At 37.1% G+C, this 18165-nt stretch overlaps 1 protein-coding gene and 1 long non-coding RNA gene across 32 annotated transcripts in view; one reads left to right on the forward strand and one right to left on the reverse strand.

The window, feature by feature from the left end:
* The window catches only part of ANK2 (ankyrin 2), a 694188-nt gene that overhangs the window by 217368 nt on the left and 458655 nt on the right, over positions 1 to 18165 (reverse strand). For 5 of the 31 annotated variants that reach the window (XM_079154608.1, XM_079154606.1, XM_079154604.1 and 2 more), the window contains exon 1: positions 3693 to 4088. The exons of 20 other annotated variants lie outside the window; for them this stretch is intronic. In XM_079154608.1, coding sequence (XP_079010734.1) covers positions 3693 to 3827 — 135 coding nt within the window. In that variant the 5' untranslated portion in view covers positions 3828 to 4088. Of the gene's footprint in view, positions 1 to 3692; positions 4344 to 18165 lie in introns of those variants that run through there. 6 more of the 31 variants (XM_079154599.1, XM_079154602.1, XM_079154594.1 and 3 more) reach the window with 4 other exon arrangements.
* LOC306670132 overlaps positions 1 to 18165 on the forward strand; it is a 417629-nt gene that overhangs the window by 79859 nt on the left and 319605 nt on the right. The window lies entirely within an intron of this gene.

The raw sequence follows: 18165 nt of genomic DNA on the forward strand, positions 1-18165 counted from the left end.
ATCTTACAGAATGCTTAAAAGAAAAGAGGGCAGATTTCTTAAGTTTGGGAAACAATCTCCATAAAACCATTTTACCTAAATTACCCCTAATATTAAGTTAAACATCAACTTTTTTTTTTTTTTTTTTTGCCCCAGGCCCAAAGTGGAGAAATTGTGGACATAATATCACAAAGTAGAAAACGGGTCATTTTCTAACTCTGCAGCATCTTAGCATCTTTCCTATATTTATGTATGCTCCCATCTGTAAAACCTTTGGTAGAAGGGTTTGTTCAATGACAAAACAAATGTATGTTTATAAGTTCAGAGAAATCAGACTGTATATTTTTAAAAATCAACTCATTATTTGGCCAATAAGGGCCAATACATATATTCACAGGGATAGAAGGATTCTTAACAAGGCATTGATGCTACTGTCGAATATTTCTTTTAAGTAGTTTTTAAATAGTTTCCTGAATCCTGAAGCTTTAAATTTCTCATTCTAGCCCTTGGGTCTCAGGATTCTGTTGTCTTTTGCTCTTCTTACCAAAAGGAATCTATCACCTCATCAAGATATCACCACTCTGTTCTTTACATTATAAAGAAAAAGATGCTTTAATTCTTAAAGCATCTCTCATTTCTTTTCATGCACCTCCTTTTTCTTTTTCATTTGATTTCATGATCCTTAGTTTAATTACATCTGCAAAAACTTTACCACATAACGTAACAGTCCCAGGCAATAAGACCTGGTATCTTGAAGACCACCATTTCATTCCCCTACAGAGTTAGAACAAAGAACAATATAAGTCCACTAGTTCCTCTTGTGATGCTTACGTTCACAATGACCTAGCCAGTACATAGCCTCCCAAACACGCCTTCCCTTCCTCCTTTCCCTTCTTTGCCCTCAAACTTCCTTGCTGGTCCCTAACTCCGATGCTGGGAACATGTCCAAACACAAAAACCAAATCCTAACCCATATTTTCTTATAAGTCTGTCAGTTATTTAGGACATGGCAGAGACACTTTGCTTCCCTCTGGAGAACTATCAAGTTTAGTTATCATTCTTTCTTCTGCTTCTTAAATTCCCTAATGAAATGTTCTGCTTTCTTTCCAGAAATATAACATCATCACAGCACTGCAGAACATATCAAACTGTGCATCTTTCAGGGTGAGTTAATTTTTAGAGAGCATTCCGTGTGATCTGTTACCCATCTTCTGTAGCAATATTTCTCTCTTCCAATAGAAATTCCACTCTTCTTACACATAGCTGTTTCTGAATCTCCTCTAATTAAAATAATGTCACTCTAGTCACTCCAATTATACTACCAAGTTTTTTTTTTGTTTTTTTTTTTTTTTTGCATGATTAAGAAAGACTTTTCACTTTGTTTGATTTTTGAGGAAGGGACTTTCTTACAAAATAAGGGGTACACTTGTTTAATGGCTCCCAAAAGAACCTAATGTAATTAGGTATCTAAATATCAGTAACCCTGATATGAGGATGGAGGAAATAAAGAAAGTTAGAGAAAGATGAAGAAGGCATGAGATTGAGTTCACGATGTTTTGTATCCCAGCACAAACTCTAGGCCATTATGTTCTTCCTGATTTAAAAGACAGTCATCTCCAATGTAGGTAAGTCTTGGTTCTCTCCCACACAACTGCTACCCTTCGGATTTTCTTCATTTGGTAATGGAGAATCCTTTTTTCTAGTTGTCCAAACAAAAACACTGAAATCAACTTGACTTCCTCTTAAACCTCACTTATGATCTGGCCATAAATTCTGCATACTCTATCTTATATATCCTGCATTTAAGTTCTTCTCATCACCTCTATCACCACAACTTTGGTCCATTTGACCACATTCTCTTCCCTAGGTTATTGTGACTATCTCTTAATTGTCTCTGTTTTCATCCCTGATCTCCCACAGTTTGTTATCCACATAGCAGCAACAAACATAAGTCACACTGGCACTTCTGTGCTCAAAACCAGGTGGTCTCCTATCACTAAAAATAATCTCTAAACATGACTTATAAGGTCAAAGTTTATTTGGCCCCAAATATCTGTCTTCATTTTCACTGCTTCTTCATTTCTCATGATGCTCCAGATTCAAGAGTCTCTGTTCTTCCTTGCCTAGGTCATGTCATGACTGTGTCTTTCACTTTTCTCTTAATGATTTTTAAAAGGTGAAGAGGGCTGGGGAGATAGCTCAGCTGGTAGAGTGCTTGCCTTGCAATCACAAGGCTCTGGGTTCAATCCCCAGCACCGAAAAAAAAAAAAAAAAAAAAAAAAGGTGAAGAAACAGTAATGTGTGAAACTTAAATGCACTGAAGGAATTATTAACTAATATTGTAAAGAATGGTCTCAATTCTAAATTATTTTTTAAATTTCCTGACATAGAAACTACCTTTCAAGCAAGGTGATTATTTTTTAGAGAATATATTTATACACTGCAACAGGCAAGTTTGTAGAGAACTTCACCTTTTTTACCCCCTCAATTTGGTTCCATTTCTGATATGAGAGATCCTCAATGGATGTCCTAGTGGATGTAGTAATTTAAATTACGATCTGGAAAGAGAAACACAGGGCTCCTGGCCACAAACATGCCTGTAAGGTTGTTAAAGCAGGTAGGTGGCTTCCTTTCCTGGAGGGACTGCTTCCCTGCCCACCTTTCAGTATCTGTTTTGCCTGGCGTGACTTCCAGAATGGGAGTCCTTCACTCTAGTACTTTCTGCTCATCTGCACACATTACTCTGCATGTGCTTTTATTCACAAACTCTAAGTCTGGGTTTCATTGTCACTATGGTCTGACAAGTTCAATGATGCAATTCATCTAGGGAAGAGAAACACCTCACAAGCCTCATAGACTCTAGTTTCAGCCCTGACAACATCAGGCAATTACAGGACAAGTACAAAGCCCTCAGCTTTTTTTAATTCCGAAATTCTACATATCATGTCATGATTTTTGTCTGAAATAAATTAACTTTCAATAGGTCAAGAGGGTAGATCAGACAGATCAAAGATAAACTTTATTATCTAGCAAATCTAAAAATCAAAATATTTCAGATTCCTAGCCAAATTTTTTTAAAAATCACAATAAGCCTTTGTTCTCATTTTTATGAACATGTCATACCAGTGAATTATTAAAAATTTGAAAGATAATTTGAATATTTGATTGCTTAACTTTAAAGCCTTATCACAATCAGAAGATATTTAAAGGTCTTCTCATTGAAGTTAGTCAAATACTAGAAGTAAAATGTTCTTATAGGCTGAAACTGGGATTCTAAGCACATGTTGAAAACTGCTGTGTGATCTGGTGAAAAACAAACTGTACATGAATACATAAATAAGCAAAAGAATTCAGCAGCCTGAATATGAGTGAGTTTCTGCGATATTGCTCAGAGTCACTCTATAAAACAATAACATACAGGTTCAGCTTTGGACAAAGCTCCAAATTAATGAGACACTGTCCCTGCTCATCCCCAAAGTTCAAAGTTCAAGTTCATAGTGAGTGACAGCTAAGGAGAAACCAACATGTGGCTCTGTGTAGTGTTAAGAGGGAACAACAGCGTGCCACTGAATCAGAGGGAGTCAGGTGGTTGATCACATTGGTTTTATTCCAAAACTTCCTTCCAGGAAGTTGAGAGATTTGACCAATGGGTTCTGCTGTTGATTCCGATGCCACCATCCTCCCTGCTCCCTCATTTGTGGCCTACAACTTACCCGGACCCCAGGTTCTTTGACGTCCTCACTGTTACAGCCATAGTAGTCTGGAGTTCTGTCCAATTCCTGCATGTTTCCTTGGGCTCTCACACTCTTATCCGCATGGCAGGACGAGCAGAGGGCTGCATTCCCCATCTCAGCTCTGGGGCTTCTGCCGTCAGTGGGCCCGTCCTTGCCCTCTGCACTCTGTCCAGGGCTCCCAGGGGTACACTAACGTGGACAATTCATCAAGATGATCCTTGGCTCCTCTGTTCAGTTCCCCTACACGCCCCTCACCCGTCTTCCCCATCTGCTGGCGGGCTTGCTCCTGTCAGAGAACTCAAAACCCCAGCAACTGCAGGCTGCCTTCAGTGACCATTTCCAGTTCAGGCACTGCCAGTCTATTTTTACACCTACCAGGCCAGCTATGCATGTCAATGGAGCGAGGGGGGTGAGGGAGACCGAGAGCAGGGGAGGGGGCGGTGTTGTTTTGTTTTTTACTATGCAAGCAGCCTGCCTCACACATGGACTTAAGTTCCTGCTGTGTAAAATGTGTCTGCATATGAGAATTTTTGCATTACTCAATAAATTCCTTTGAATCCTTTGATTTTCCTCTCTGCTGCTCTGCTCTCACAGAATACTAAATCTGTGAGTAACCTTCCAGTATTACAGTTAAAAATCATTTTTAATTGTTTAAACCAAGTGGCATTCACATCGTTGGTATGCACTGTTTTTCATTACCATTTACAGAAAACAATTAGCCATCCATTTAGCATTTAATATTCACTGGAAACATATCAGTCAATATAGCTCATTTGTACCTGGTATTGAGGTTTCCTTTTCTTTCTTTCTCCCCTACTTCCAGGCCCCGTATTGGGACTTGAAGTCCAGACTCTACTACTAAACTCTAGCCTCATCCTTTTTTTATTTTGAGACAGGATCTTGCTAAGTTGCTAAGACTGGTTTTGAACTTGCAATCCTCCTGCCTCAGCCTCCAGAGTCACTGGAATTACAAGCATGTGCCACTGTACCAGCGAGATTTGGATCTTTATAAATTTTACACAATTTGTCATTATTCATGAGTGCCACAAAACAGTGAACATTTTGCTATAAAATTTTAATATTTTTAAAACATTTTCCCAAACCTTACAAAAAGTAATTAAGATGACTGTAAACACCATACAATTGGATTTGTATTATAGAATTTTAAACGGAATTGTTTCCCCCTGAGATGAGCCTATCAAATAAACACTATACTAAGGAAGCCAACTATGTTAGGAATCAGGCTTTGTTATACAGACTGTTATGGGTGTCCTTTAAAATTTTACATATAATTATTTGAATATTAGTCCTGTCCTTTCTCATTTGTTATTTGGTGTGTGTGTGTGTGTGTGTGTGTGTGTGTGTGTGTGTGTGTGTGTGTCTTCTCTTTAAATAGTTTAAAACTACTAGGGTCCAGACTTAGATTTTTGTATCATTCATCCACGTGTTATATATTAACTACTGAATGATTGAGAAATGAATTGAAAGCAATCATTTGAAGAAAATAGGATGTGGAAGATACTTAGGTATTAATCATAATATGTTTGATCACCTAAAATTCACCTTTGCAGGCCTTTCAGATGTGAAGTCAGCGTCAACAACACACCCCCACGGCCCTGTCATTATTTTTAGAAAACTAAAAACAATTCGTCGTTTTTAAAAATAAAATTTAAATAACATTCCTGAAATTCCATTCTCAGATTTGAGTTCATAAAGCTGGACAAACTTTAATGAGAATGACATGTTTGCATTGGTTTCTATCGGGTCTCAGGCTGCTTTTTAACCAATCTGGTTTTGAGTTATCTATTGTGAAGTTTAGGAGCCTAGAGTATGTGACTTACTATAAAGATGCTATGCCCACCCTCCAGTTTCTGAGCGGCATCACCAGTATTTAGTGGAATTATTTTTACTTCTATTTTTACTTTTCTGGAATCTTTTTAAACCGTTTTCTTAAAAAAAATTACTGACTGAGCCAACAATATTATTAAAATGGAGGGAATAAATTCTCCTTTCATATCAAAAAGGAGCATAATCTAAACATTTTGGATGTTAAAGCATTAAGTGAAAGTATGCGTAAAGACAGTGCTTTGACAATAGCAGTAAGATCAAACTGTTGGCTGAGATGGACGAAGCAAATCCTTCAACGTTGCCTAGATCGTTTTATATTGAAGAAGCTGACAATTCATCATAGCATGGTAATTTCTCATCAAATGTTCCACATCCTTGATCTGTGTGCTGTAGGAATTACATAAGTTCTTACATTTAACGATGTGTTTACAAACTCTACTAGAGGGATGTGGTTTTACCTCTCCTCTCTTCTCCAAGATTCTTAGAGCTGCTTTTTTTTTTTTTTTCCTTGTTCTTTTTTTGGATTGGGGATTGAACTCAGAGGTGCTCTACCACTGAGCCACATCCCCAGCCCTATTTTGTATTTTATTTAGAGACAGGGTCTCACTGAGTTGCTTAGGAGGGCCTCATTAAGTTGCTGAGGCTGGTTTCGAATTTGAGATCCTACTGCCTCAGCCTCTCAAGCCACTGGGATTTCAGGCGTGCAACACCATGCCCAGCTGGGTGCTTCTTCTTGAATGTATATAAGCTATTTTATTCACAATATAAACTAACATTTTTCTGCACTTCCCCACACTTTCGGAATTAATTTACCATCCTTAAAGCCTAACAATGCAACATTTGACAGAATCTTTAATATGAATTTATGTAACTTAAGACACTAGAAACAAATTCCCTACGTCATTCTGGAACTGAGATCTGAAACTCAGTACTTACACCTATAGGAGAGATATTTAACCACAGCAAATTAGAGAAATGTCCTTGGGTGCTAGGTGAATAATTCTGCTATGCTTTAACAACATGAATTGTTCCCTGGCATCTTTCTGCCTCGTTAATACATTACCCATTCTACTGCCAAGCCTTTGATTTTGCTTCTCCTTCAGTCAAGCATGCATCTCCCCTCCTCCTCCATCTATGTTCATTGTATCCTTCAAAGCTCATCTTAAAATTCACTTTCCTCTGAAAGTCTGCATCACATCCATATCAATCCCTGAATTTATTCTAATGTCTTTTTGATGAAGGTTGGGACTCTCCACATAATCCCAGTGACTTAGAGGCCAAGGCAGGAGGATCACAAATTTGAAGCCAACCTTGGCAATTAAGGGGGACCAATTTAGCCGGACCCTGTCTCAAAATAAAAAATAAAAAGGACTGTATCTTAGTGGTAAAGTTGAGACTATGCTCAACTCCTCTTCTTGCATTAAATGTCTGGTCTCTCTCACTGAGTGCTTCATAGACCTAACTACACACGCTAATATTAAATGTTTGTTAAATAAATGAAAAAAAAAATGCAGTTGCAGATGGATGCACAATTCATAACGTCATTATTTAACTGGACTATGCTGGCCTGAACTTGTCTCTCTTACGCATTAACTATAACATTTAATCATTTTAAACATCTTTAAGCATGACAAATTTTAATTCCATTTACTGATTTAAAACAAAGACTCCTTTTAGTGTTGAAAAAAATATTAACACTGTTCAGGATGAGTATTCCTAGGAAAGAAATCGTAGTGCTTTATTAAGAAAGAAAAAAACCACAGAGCATGAACCAAAAAAGTAATAGGCTAGTGACTCTTAGAAGAAACTTTTATTTTGGAGTGGGGTACCAGGGATTGAACTCAGGGGCGCTTAACTACTAAGCCACATCCCCAGCCCTTCTTTATGTTTAATTTAGAGATAGGGTCTCACTGAGTTGCTTAGGGCCTCACTAAATTGCTGAGGCTGGCTTTGAACTCGCTGTCCTTCTGCCTCAGCCTCTCTAGCTACTGGGATTACAGATGTGTGCCATTGTGCCCGGCTAGAAGATAACTATTTTCTAAATAACTAGACATTACTCTTGTTCTACCCATATTTCCTTTCTTCATGTCAGGGAAATTTTCTCATTCTTTCTCCAGCAGAGAAACTTGAATAGAATATTCATCCTTGAATATAATATTCATCTTTGGGGCTGTCTAAAATACATCATGTGGTGGTCCCCAAACCCTACTGCTCAGTGCTGAACAAGATTGGGCCAAGGGGGACAAATACAAACCCTGGCACTCCTGTAATGGCTGAAATTTCCCCATTTTTTGACAGAACAGATTTAAATGAAAAATTCAGAAGATATCAATAGCTGTGAAAACAGAATTTCTAGTGAACAACTTCCTAACTGTGATCACTCCAAACTTTGCCAATCATCCAACACTTCCCAATCAAAAGCAAAAGTGTGAGGGGTCCATGGAAGAGGGCACTACTTTAGAAGTTAGAATAATTTTAGGACTGAGGGGTTTATCTCAGTGGTAGAGCACTTGCCTAGCATGTGGAGGCCCTGGGTTTAATTCCCAGATCAAAAAAAAAAAAAAAAAAAAGTTAAAACAATTCTTGTTCTACCTCCCAGTGGTTAACAAACAGTTAAGATCCACACAGGTAGGGCTGGGGATATAGCTCAGTTGGTAGAGTGCTTGCCTCACAAGCACAAGTCCCTGGGTTCAATCCCCAGCACCACCAAAAAATAAAAAGATCCATAAAACATTTTGTCAACTTGAAGCCAAGGTTACCAAATGCTGTGCAGCACCCATGTCTTAATAATAAGCCTGTACATGGTTGGGATCTCTGTGGACATCTGACAAGGGATATGCTTTCTGCCAGGGCAGAACAATGTCACCACTGTTCCTCAAAAATGCTTTAAAGTCATTAGGGCAAATTACTCAGAAAGCAAATATTTGCATGTTTGACCACACTTAGAGCAGGATACATGAACTTGATATATGACTTAGAAAGTGAAATTCAAACGCCCCATGATGTGGCATATTTGCAATATCTTCTTAAATTCCCAGGCATTTACTGTCAGTACTGCATCTGTATTGCTGTTCCAAATCCATCACTAGAGAAAAGCGATTAAGGACTGAGAACAAAGGCTGGCTTCTCAGCTGTAATCTTCTGAAAGTTGCTGTTCAAGTAAGTCCTTAAAACAGAAAATCTGAAATCCATTCACTGCTGTTCTAAATTTCACTTTTTAAGTAAGAAGTAAAGATTACAGAATCATCAGGAAACTAACACCTTGGAGAAGAAATGACTGTCTCAGTTCTGTAATTTAAATCCAGCAAAGGTAACGTAAAAGAGATCACACTACAGAGTGAGATCACAGCTCTTACAGTGGAGTTCTCTAAAGCTCTCCTAGCGAGGTGTTACTAATACCAGGATTTGGTTCTACCACTAATTTGCCTATGTGGACTTTTGTAATCTTATCAAATTTAGGCTTCAATTTTCTCCCCACCCACTCTCTTTTAGGAGTTAAACTAGATGATGGCTTCAGGTCCCTTCCAGCTCTGGAGTTTCTTGCTTTTAGGACACAGGAGTTGTTAAAATTTGAACACATACCTAGAGCAAGGTGAGAGTCCAAGATGGTCATCTATTTAGACAATTAGATTGTGGGGGCGGGGAGGGCATAAGAATGACTTGGTTCATTGCATCATGCTTTCTGCCTCTATGAACTGGCTTTGTTCAGTTTGTTTCTCTGGTAGACTCAGGAGGAAGATAAAGGACCCATTGTGGCATAGGACAAACTCTGTTGGTGTCCAGGAGCTCTTTGCCAAGGTGAGGACCCTTGTGCTCTTACTCTTTCCTGAATATTTGCCCCACTGACAAACTCATAATGCTTTGGAAACCACCTCCTGCCACAGCTTTCTACATCCCACAATTATATGACTTCCACCTGGAAATAATCTTACTCTAAAACTGATTTTGCAGGAGAGTTTTTAAAAACTCAGTAAGACACCTTTGCAAACAAACTGCATAAGTTAGTAGGGTTCTAATTTCCCCTCAAGTATGTTCATTAATATATTTTTAAAGGGTGAGTTCTATCACTTTAAAAATACTGAAGAAATAGTTTGTCACAGATCTGTAAAGTGTCAAATTAGAAAGAAAGCTTCACTCAGAACCATGGGATTTAATTTGTTTTCCTCTTCTTTGAGTTGCAAGAAGGTTATTCAAGAACATCACACAAATGAAAAAAGAAATGTTGATTCTTTTTCAATCTAAACTATCATGTGCAGAACAACTCTCCTAACACCATGTTTAGTTACCACTTTGTCTTTTTCAGTTCATGGTTAATATGTAAGTTTTATGTGACCTTTGCTGAATTTAAAAATCCAGGTAGACAGAAGAGGAATGAAGGGAAGGGAGGAGGGTATAGAAATAGAAAAGACAGAAGAAGGAACCAGACATAACTTTCCTATGTTCATATATGAATATACAACCAGTGTAACTCCACAAGTACAACCACAAGAATGGGATCCTAATTAGAATAAGTTACATTCCATGTATGTATAATATGTCAAAAGACACTCATGTATATCTAAAAAGAATTTTAAAAAATAAAATAAACAAATAAATAAATAAAAATCCACATAGGTTGCAGCCTACACCCTTACCACTTTTTCAACTGGATAGTCTCAATTCTATGCTCACTGCTTCAGTCAAATGTATTTACTGATTAAACTAAACTGTGATTATCCTACTGCATGCAAAATTCTCCTCAATCCAACATCATCACGTGAAACTAAGGATGAGTTCTGCTAACTTTGGGAATCACTGACCTATGTTGATAAAATTGGGACACTCTATGCCATAACCCAGGCAGCTTGCTATCTTCTTCCATGTTTGAGTACATTCAGTATAATTTATTTGGTTAAAAGTTAGGCATATAATGATTTTTGCCAATTGGATTTGTTATATAATTGATCAATCAGGAAAACTGCAAAATTTATGGATCTACACTGGATTCCCAAATTAGCACGTGGAACAACTTTTCTAATCAAGGTCAGTATAAATGACCTTTACTGTTTATGCTTTAAACAAATTAACCAAAATGGATACTGCCAAGCTATTCATGGCCCACAAACATCAATTAACCAATTTAATTTTACATTCCTTCCAGCAATTATTTTCATTCCAGACTGCTGCCTCTTGACTTCTGGCATATCAAGGACAACATTCTTTATTAGACAGTGTTAACAACTTGTGAAGTTTTCTAAAGGCTACTCCACACAATGCCCAGAACAAAAAGGGCACTCATAAATGTCATTGACTGACATTAAGGAGACCATGACTCAAGAAATGTAGGGTGTCCACAGCCAAAAGAGCCATTTGACTAATTCTATGTTCTCTCATATTGAACAGGATTTTGAAATGCAACATGAATAAAACAATTTAGCCATTGTACACTTCTACTTTTTCTAAAGAAAAAAAAAATCTGTATATTCATATTACTTAGAAAACAGCTAGCTACTGAAGCAGTGGCTCCCCACAAGCTCTGCATGAAGAGGGGCAAGTGATAAAAATTAAAAGGCCAGAAGGGGGCTCTGTTTACAATCTGATTTTGAAACTAAGATAGATTTTTGTTTTTTTAATTTTTTTTCCACTTTACTACACGTTTTCATCTCTGAACGAAGGGAGGCAGCAAATGAGGATGATCTGAAAAGTATTCAGTTAAGGTAAATTTAAAATTAATAGTGCATAGCACAACTGTTGATGAATTGGGGAGGGATTCTGGGGCTCGAAGGAACAACATTCTTAGAGAAAATGACTGTGGGAGGCTGGAGGGAAAGCTGAGCAGCTACCACCCCATAGGCTGTCTAGACTGATCTATCAGAGGACTGTCACATGCCACAGTAGTAAACACAGTGCTTGAGCATCTAGACAAGATAAATGAAGGTATTGTACTAGTGAGAATTTATAATTAATCTCCCCAAATGATGTCTCACTATTAGGTGTATAGCAAACCTCACCACTGCGCTAAGATGAATTGTCCATTACTGTGACCAGCAAATGAAAATCCATTTATCCTTTCTATGCTTTTCAGTTCCCATTTCACTTAGTATTTAGCCTATGTTTTCCTTTGAAGGTCCACAGGCATTTAGCTACATACATTTGTATGCTCAGTTTGTACATTCACCCTAGATGTTCTCCAGTGAGAATTTTTCATAAGCTTTTTGGCCAATTAGACACAAAATATGAATATTTAATGTTTGATACATTTGTCATTCCCCCAAAATTTCTTTAACTGTAAAACAGAACCTAATTCCAAATAATCATAGACCCAACTGTTTTAATTTATTGGTCTCAAAGTATTTTAAGATGATAATTTCCTAACAAAATATACACACACAATATATGAAATAAGCAAAAGACATAGACATTTAAATTACATTTTCAAGCAGCAGCCAGGCACTGGCCAAATTCAAATTAAAGTAAATATCTAATGCTAGTTCAAACTAGAGAAGATATGAGTATTTACCTTAGGATTAACAATTAAACCTGATTTATTATGAGGATAGTAACATATTTCCTAGTTCTATGATAAAATATGATTCAAAGAGGTTCACTCAACTGAATTGTATTACTTCAGTGAGTGACTGTAAAATATGGTTTATTTTAAAAATGCAAGTTGAGTATGCATTTAATCAAGACAAGTCACACCATAATTATGAAATGATAAACTAAATTCAATTTACTTCAAAGACTGTGAAAACTTCCAAAAAGAGTCTGAATTTCATTGTTCAACCAAACATTTATTTGGATACTATTTTGAGATCTCTCTAGAGCAGATTTATTCCACACATCCTAAAGTATAAAGAATTGTCTATAATACTTCATATATTATTCATGCTGGTGTAAATATTATGATTATGTATTATTTTTTTCTCCCTGGTGTATGGGAGAATTATTTTCAAGTTTTCTATTATGTCCTACTTTTCTTTCAGAAATAGAATTACTTCACAGGCAATCAGAAACTCTGGGAATATAATCATAATTATACAAAATCAATATTATTACAAAATCAATATTATTAACTTAGTCTTCTAAAAATATGTTAGTGTGGTCTTACGTCCTTTGTAAAATATTATTGGCTATGTACTTTGTGGAATTCATTTTGAACTTTAGTACTCCCATCTGTATAATAAAGCTATAATAAAGAGCCTCTTGGTCGTGTGTGTGTGTGTGTGTGTGTGTGTGTGTGTGTGTGTGTTTAATCTTTAGAGTCAGAAGTTTATAAATCCTGATATAAGGTCAGCATATAATTTATCTTCTCTACGGGAAGATAAGGGAGTGAGAAAGGAAGGAAGGAAGGAAAGAAGGAAGGAAGGAAAGAAGGAAGGAAGGAAAGAAGGAAGGAAGGAAAGAAGGAAAGAAGGAGGAAGAAAGGGAGGAAAATGTAGTAAATGCAGATCTAGCTCTAAAACTTAAGGGTTTTTTTTTTTTTTTTTTTAAGAGCATTAAAGAATTTTCTAAGAAAAATGTTTTTCCTTTCTACTAGTGTTTCAGAATATTTAAACATTCTTGGTGCTTTTTTTGTGTGTGTGAGAGGGGGGCCAGTAATTGAGCTCAGAGCACTTGACCACTGAGTCACATCCCCAGCCCTGTTTTGTATTTTATTTATATAGGGTCTCACGGAGTTGCTTAGTGCCTCGCCATTGCTAAAGCTGGCTTTGAACTCGAGATCCTCCTGCCTCAGCCTCCCGAGCTGCTGGAATTAGCTCAGTGCTTTCATAGGTCAATACTCTCTTTCCTAAGTCAATGTCCTCCTCAAACCTGCTCCTGGCCCAGTCTTCTTTGGCTTACTGTCCAGCTTCCCTGTTCACCTTACTGTCTAAGCTGGAAATCTTGAATATTTTAACATTCCTTTTCTCATGCACCCAGTCCTGTGGGATTTATTCTTTCTATCCTTTTGCCACTATTTTAGGTCAGCAATTCATTTCCTGCAGGAATCACTGTTAACCATCACCTAAGTAGTTCTCTACTTCTAGCTTTGCTCAATCTTCTACCTCTAATTCATTCTCCATACTACAGCCAGTGAGCTCTCTCCATAGCTCAGAGATGTTTAGAGCACTCCCTATAATCTTCATGATAAAAATCAAACTCTTAATATGGTATAGCTCTGATCCCCCTCACCTTGGTCTTCATAATCTCATCTTTGCTTTTTCTTTCTTGCAATTTCTTCTGGACTTTTATTAAAAACTACTCCTCTATCTGGATCACCTCCTTCCCTCTCAATATTTACAAAACTCCTCTTTGAAGTACTGTTTTGCAACAGGTTTAGGCTCTGCTCTGGATACAGAGCCACCATGGTGATTGTTACCGTGTATTGTAACTATCTTTTTATGTGTTTGGCTGCTTCACTAGACTATAGGCTTATGACAAACAGACATTATTTTTTATTTGTCTCTAGTACTCCTATCAGTGCCTCTATATGTTAGGCATTCATAATTGATTACTGAATAAATGAACAATAAAAATCTTCCTTTGCACATTTAAAATATGATTGTTTTATACAAACATTTATTTAATTTATCCCATAAATATTTATTCAACACTACATCCCAGGCCCAAACACATCATTTAAATAAAAAGAGGCAAACGTGTAGTATTACCAATGTACATGCAGAAATGCTTCAGTGAATCTCTGAAAATTGCAATCTGCAGTAATTTATCCAATTACCATTAAATGTTCCTTTGTTTTGTTCTTATTACTATTCTGTCAGTTCATGTATGGTTATTTTTTCAGATGTTTGATTTTCTTTTGAAATGATCCAGGCACTGAACCTATTGGCAATTATCTGGATATGAAGAGAAATGAAAAGAGCAAATGCAAAGTAATAGGAGCCAAAAACCAGAGGATGGTTTATTAGGTAAGGAGAAGACTACTGATCACACTGTGGATGGTTCACGGTATTCATGTCTATGGTTATAAAACAAATACAGCAATCATTCCTAATGCCAGAAATAGAGTGTTTGTTCTCTAGAGGTACAGATGGATTATTCTTACAATGAAGGCGCTAACACACACACACACACACACACACACACTGCCCTGCAGTTCAGCCATCATGGATCTATAAGGTATTCTGTGTAATAGAAACTTCTTTTCATCCACTTCCCCTTTGTAGAGCTGCTCTTTCACTACTGGCTCTGTTTTTACCCACTCTTGTGTCATCAAGAGCTCCCTTACTGTGCCTTTACTGTCACACCTAATGCTGTACACAGCCATAACTTCTGCATGCCACCACCTTACCAGACATTGCCTCTAATCTATGATGCCCACTTCCTTTTCTTCCTTTCCATCATTTTTTTAAATTTACCATTTTGTTTTTTCATATGTATCATCACTTCCAACAACTTTCAACATGTTAACCTTTACAGACAACAGCAACCATTAATATAGCAAATGCCTGAATAACTCAGTTATGAGCCTTCAATAAGTCCTCGGAGAAAGAAGTGCATTCCTCCTCATTCTCATGGTCAACAACCAATTAAAGTACTCAGGTGACCTCTCCTTCCTTGACACTATTCGATGTTTATACTGCAGGTATGTCTATCTGCAATAATTAAGCATTCTGAAACAATGAGCACCACAAGAATCCAAAGTTTTACTTTCATTATTTTAAATGCATCTAATGTTGGGAATTAGAATTTCCAATTTCTATGCCTATAAAATTTATTTCACACACACACAAACACACACATACACACGATTTGGGGGTGATGATCATGATACTGGGGATTGAACTCAGGTGTGCTTTACCACTGAGCTACAATCCCAGTCCTTTTTATTCTTTGTTTTAAGAAAGGGTCTCACTAAGTTGCTGAGGGCCTCTGTAAATTGCTGAGACTGGTCTCAAACTTAAAATCCTCCTGCCTCAGCCTCCTGAGTTGCTGGGATTACAGGCATGCACCACAGCACCCAGGTCTGATTTACTATATGACAAAGTTCTGGTCAGATTTCACTAAATAGGTCATATTCTATTTAGCTGACCAAGAAGGATGTCATACCGATTTAATTTTATCCTAAATTATTCTTAAAAAAGAATTATCAATAAGAGTGAATGTAGCTTCCATTAAGTATTGACATTTTCTAAATGTCAATTTTACAGATATATGTGCTTTCTATTTTAATAGCATTCAATTTTATCTGAACAGAAGGAGATCAAAAGTTAAAAACCCACTTGGAGAAGGTGTTTTCTTCTTGTTCTGAAACCTGATATAGTTCAGTTTATTATTATCCCACATTACGATAAAGGAAGATTGAACTTCCTATGTACAGAGGGGTCATACAGACCCTTGACCTTGTGGTTTGGCAGACAAAACATTCAAAGACCTTCGCTGGCTGCCTAGGTTTTTGTATTTGTGTTCAGTAACACCTCAGGGACCTTCCTTTTACAGTTTGTTTTATTTGTTCTTTCATTTTCTCTGTGGCTTCAGTCAAAAAGAAAGAAAGAGAAACAAAACACAAACAATTCTTGAGAAAATTTGGAGCAACCTCCATCTGCAGTTTGATAAACTGTGTTCGAACTAATCAACTATTTGACACTTTGGATCTGGGGGACCTACCTGAACCCTCTTCAACTTTACAAGAGCTTCCTGTTGAAGACATCTAGGACTCTGACATCTGCTTTGACTCCATTTTGGTCGCCACAGATGCTAGCAGTATGGATGGACTGAGCACTTGGTGGTTCTGAGTATTTGGTCCTTCTCTGTCCTCTGTTCTTGTTATTGGAGACCTTGCTATAGTATAAACTACATTGCAACTCCTAACAGACTCTCCTCTATTCTGTTGGCTCTGTTCTTTGAAATGGTAAAAAATATTTTTTCTGTATTTTAGTGATACGTATTCTCCATCACAGCTACTTTTCCTTACAGAATTATATGGTTGATGGAGAGACTAGTTGTCCAAAGTCTTATTTTTTTTCCTTCCTTCTTTAACTTCACTTTCTCCATTTCACAAAAGGGAGTTATAATCATTTCTACCTCTGGTGTTGCTGAGGAGATTAAAGGAGTTGTTGCATCCAAAGTTCTTAGGACAGTGCTTGGCACATGGCATTGCTCAGAAAGTTTGCCATAATTATTTTCCCTCAACTTCGGTTCCAAGTTTTACTATCTGTCCTACAGTTTAAGTAAAAAATAGTGATATTTAATTTAAAAATACTCAGATATTGTGTCATACAGACAGGCACAGTTTAGAGAAAAGGCACAGGCCTGGAATCTCACACCTGGGATCTATCACTTACTGTGTTTATTTGCTGTGAGAGTGAGTTGGGGAAAAATGAATCATTTTGAGCCCCATTTTCCTCCCCTAAAATCGAGGTTAAAAATACCTACCTCATTGTGAAAGTTACATGATTTAATAAACAACTGCAAGAAGCCAAGTTGAAAGTCTACATGTTCTTATTCCTCATTTCCTTATGCCTGGATCTTCTGATGCCTCCCACCTGCTGCCTCCATCCATCCCTAATTTCAAAATAAAAGGGTCAAACTTCCTCAGGCTTCCACCAGGTGGTGACTCACAGTGAAGTCGCCCTGGAAACAGTTCCTCCTGCCCCAACTTACTCATCAACCCCTTGGTACCTTCACCTGTGTCTAGAGACAGCCAATAATTAAGATGCCCCGAAACATAACTTCATTTTCTTCCTCATGTTGTCACTGAAAATCAACCTCTATTTCTAAACTTGACCTGTATGACTAAAACGCTACCGCCCACTACTGCTGGAGGCTACTGTGAAGAGGATGGTGAGTACAGCCTCCAAGATATTTTGTCACTACTTTTTTCTTTCCCAGAATTGATGTTTTTGTCCTCTAATTAATATCAATGGGTAGTAATTGGCCAAGAACAGATGTGAAGCCCCTTCTTACTTGATCCTCAAATATTAATGGTTGCTGCAATTCCCCCTTGCTATATTCCTCCTGTGTGAATGAAAACCCCAGTGTTGACTATTTCCCACAATGAGTGTGGGAACAACATGCCTGACATGCCCTGTCAGGTCTGTTTTCTTCTCTAGATCAGTTCTTTTTCCCCATCCATAGTTCTAATGCCTCATCCAGAATTCCCCCAATTCATAGACTGTTTTGATCTAATGAAAAACCATCAGACCTCAAGCTATAGTTTCAGAAATAGAGCAGTTCTATGGAAAAAATCTATAACTTAAATTTCAATAATTTTTAACTTACAAAAATGTTCTTTCAATTTCACACACTTATTAAAAGGGTCTTATTAAAATGATCATTCCCTGGACAAAGACAATAGGGCACATGATCAAGGCACTTAGACTTTTGAATTGTGAGAAAAATATTGGATATATTATTGAAGGAAATATTTTTATTTAAAAATAAGTTTTGTTTGACTTTTGAAATTTGGTATGAATTGTTGAAATAAAACATTGGCCTCAAAAAAATAAAATTGATCATTCCCATAAGTACTTTTATTTTTCCAGTACTGGGAATTGAACCAGAAACCCTCTATCACTGAGTAACACCTTCAGTCTTTTTATTTTATTTTTGAGACAGAATCTGGTTAGGTAGCTGAGGTTGGATACAAACTTTCAATCTTCCTGACTCAGCCTCCTAAATT

The sequence above is a fragment of the Sciurus vulgaris genome (assembly GCF_902686455.1).
Source record: "Sciurus vulgaris genome assembly, chromosome: 9".
NCBI classification, from domain to species: Eukaryota; Metazoa; Chordata; class Mammalia; order Rodentia; family Sciuridae; genus Sciurus; species Sciurus vulgaris.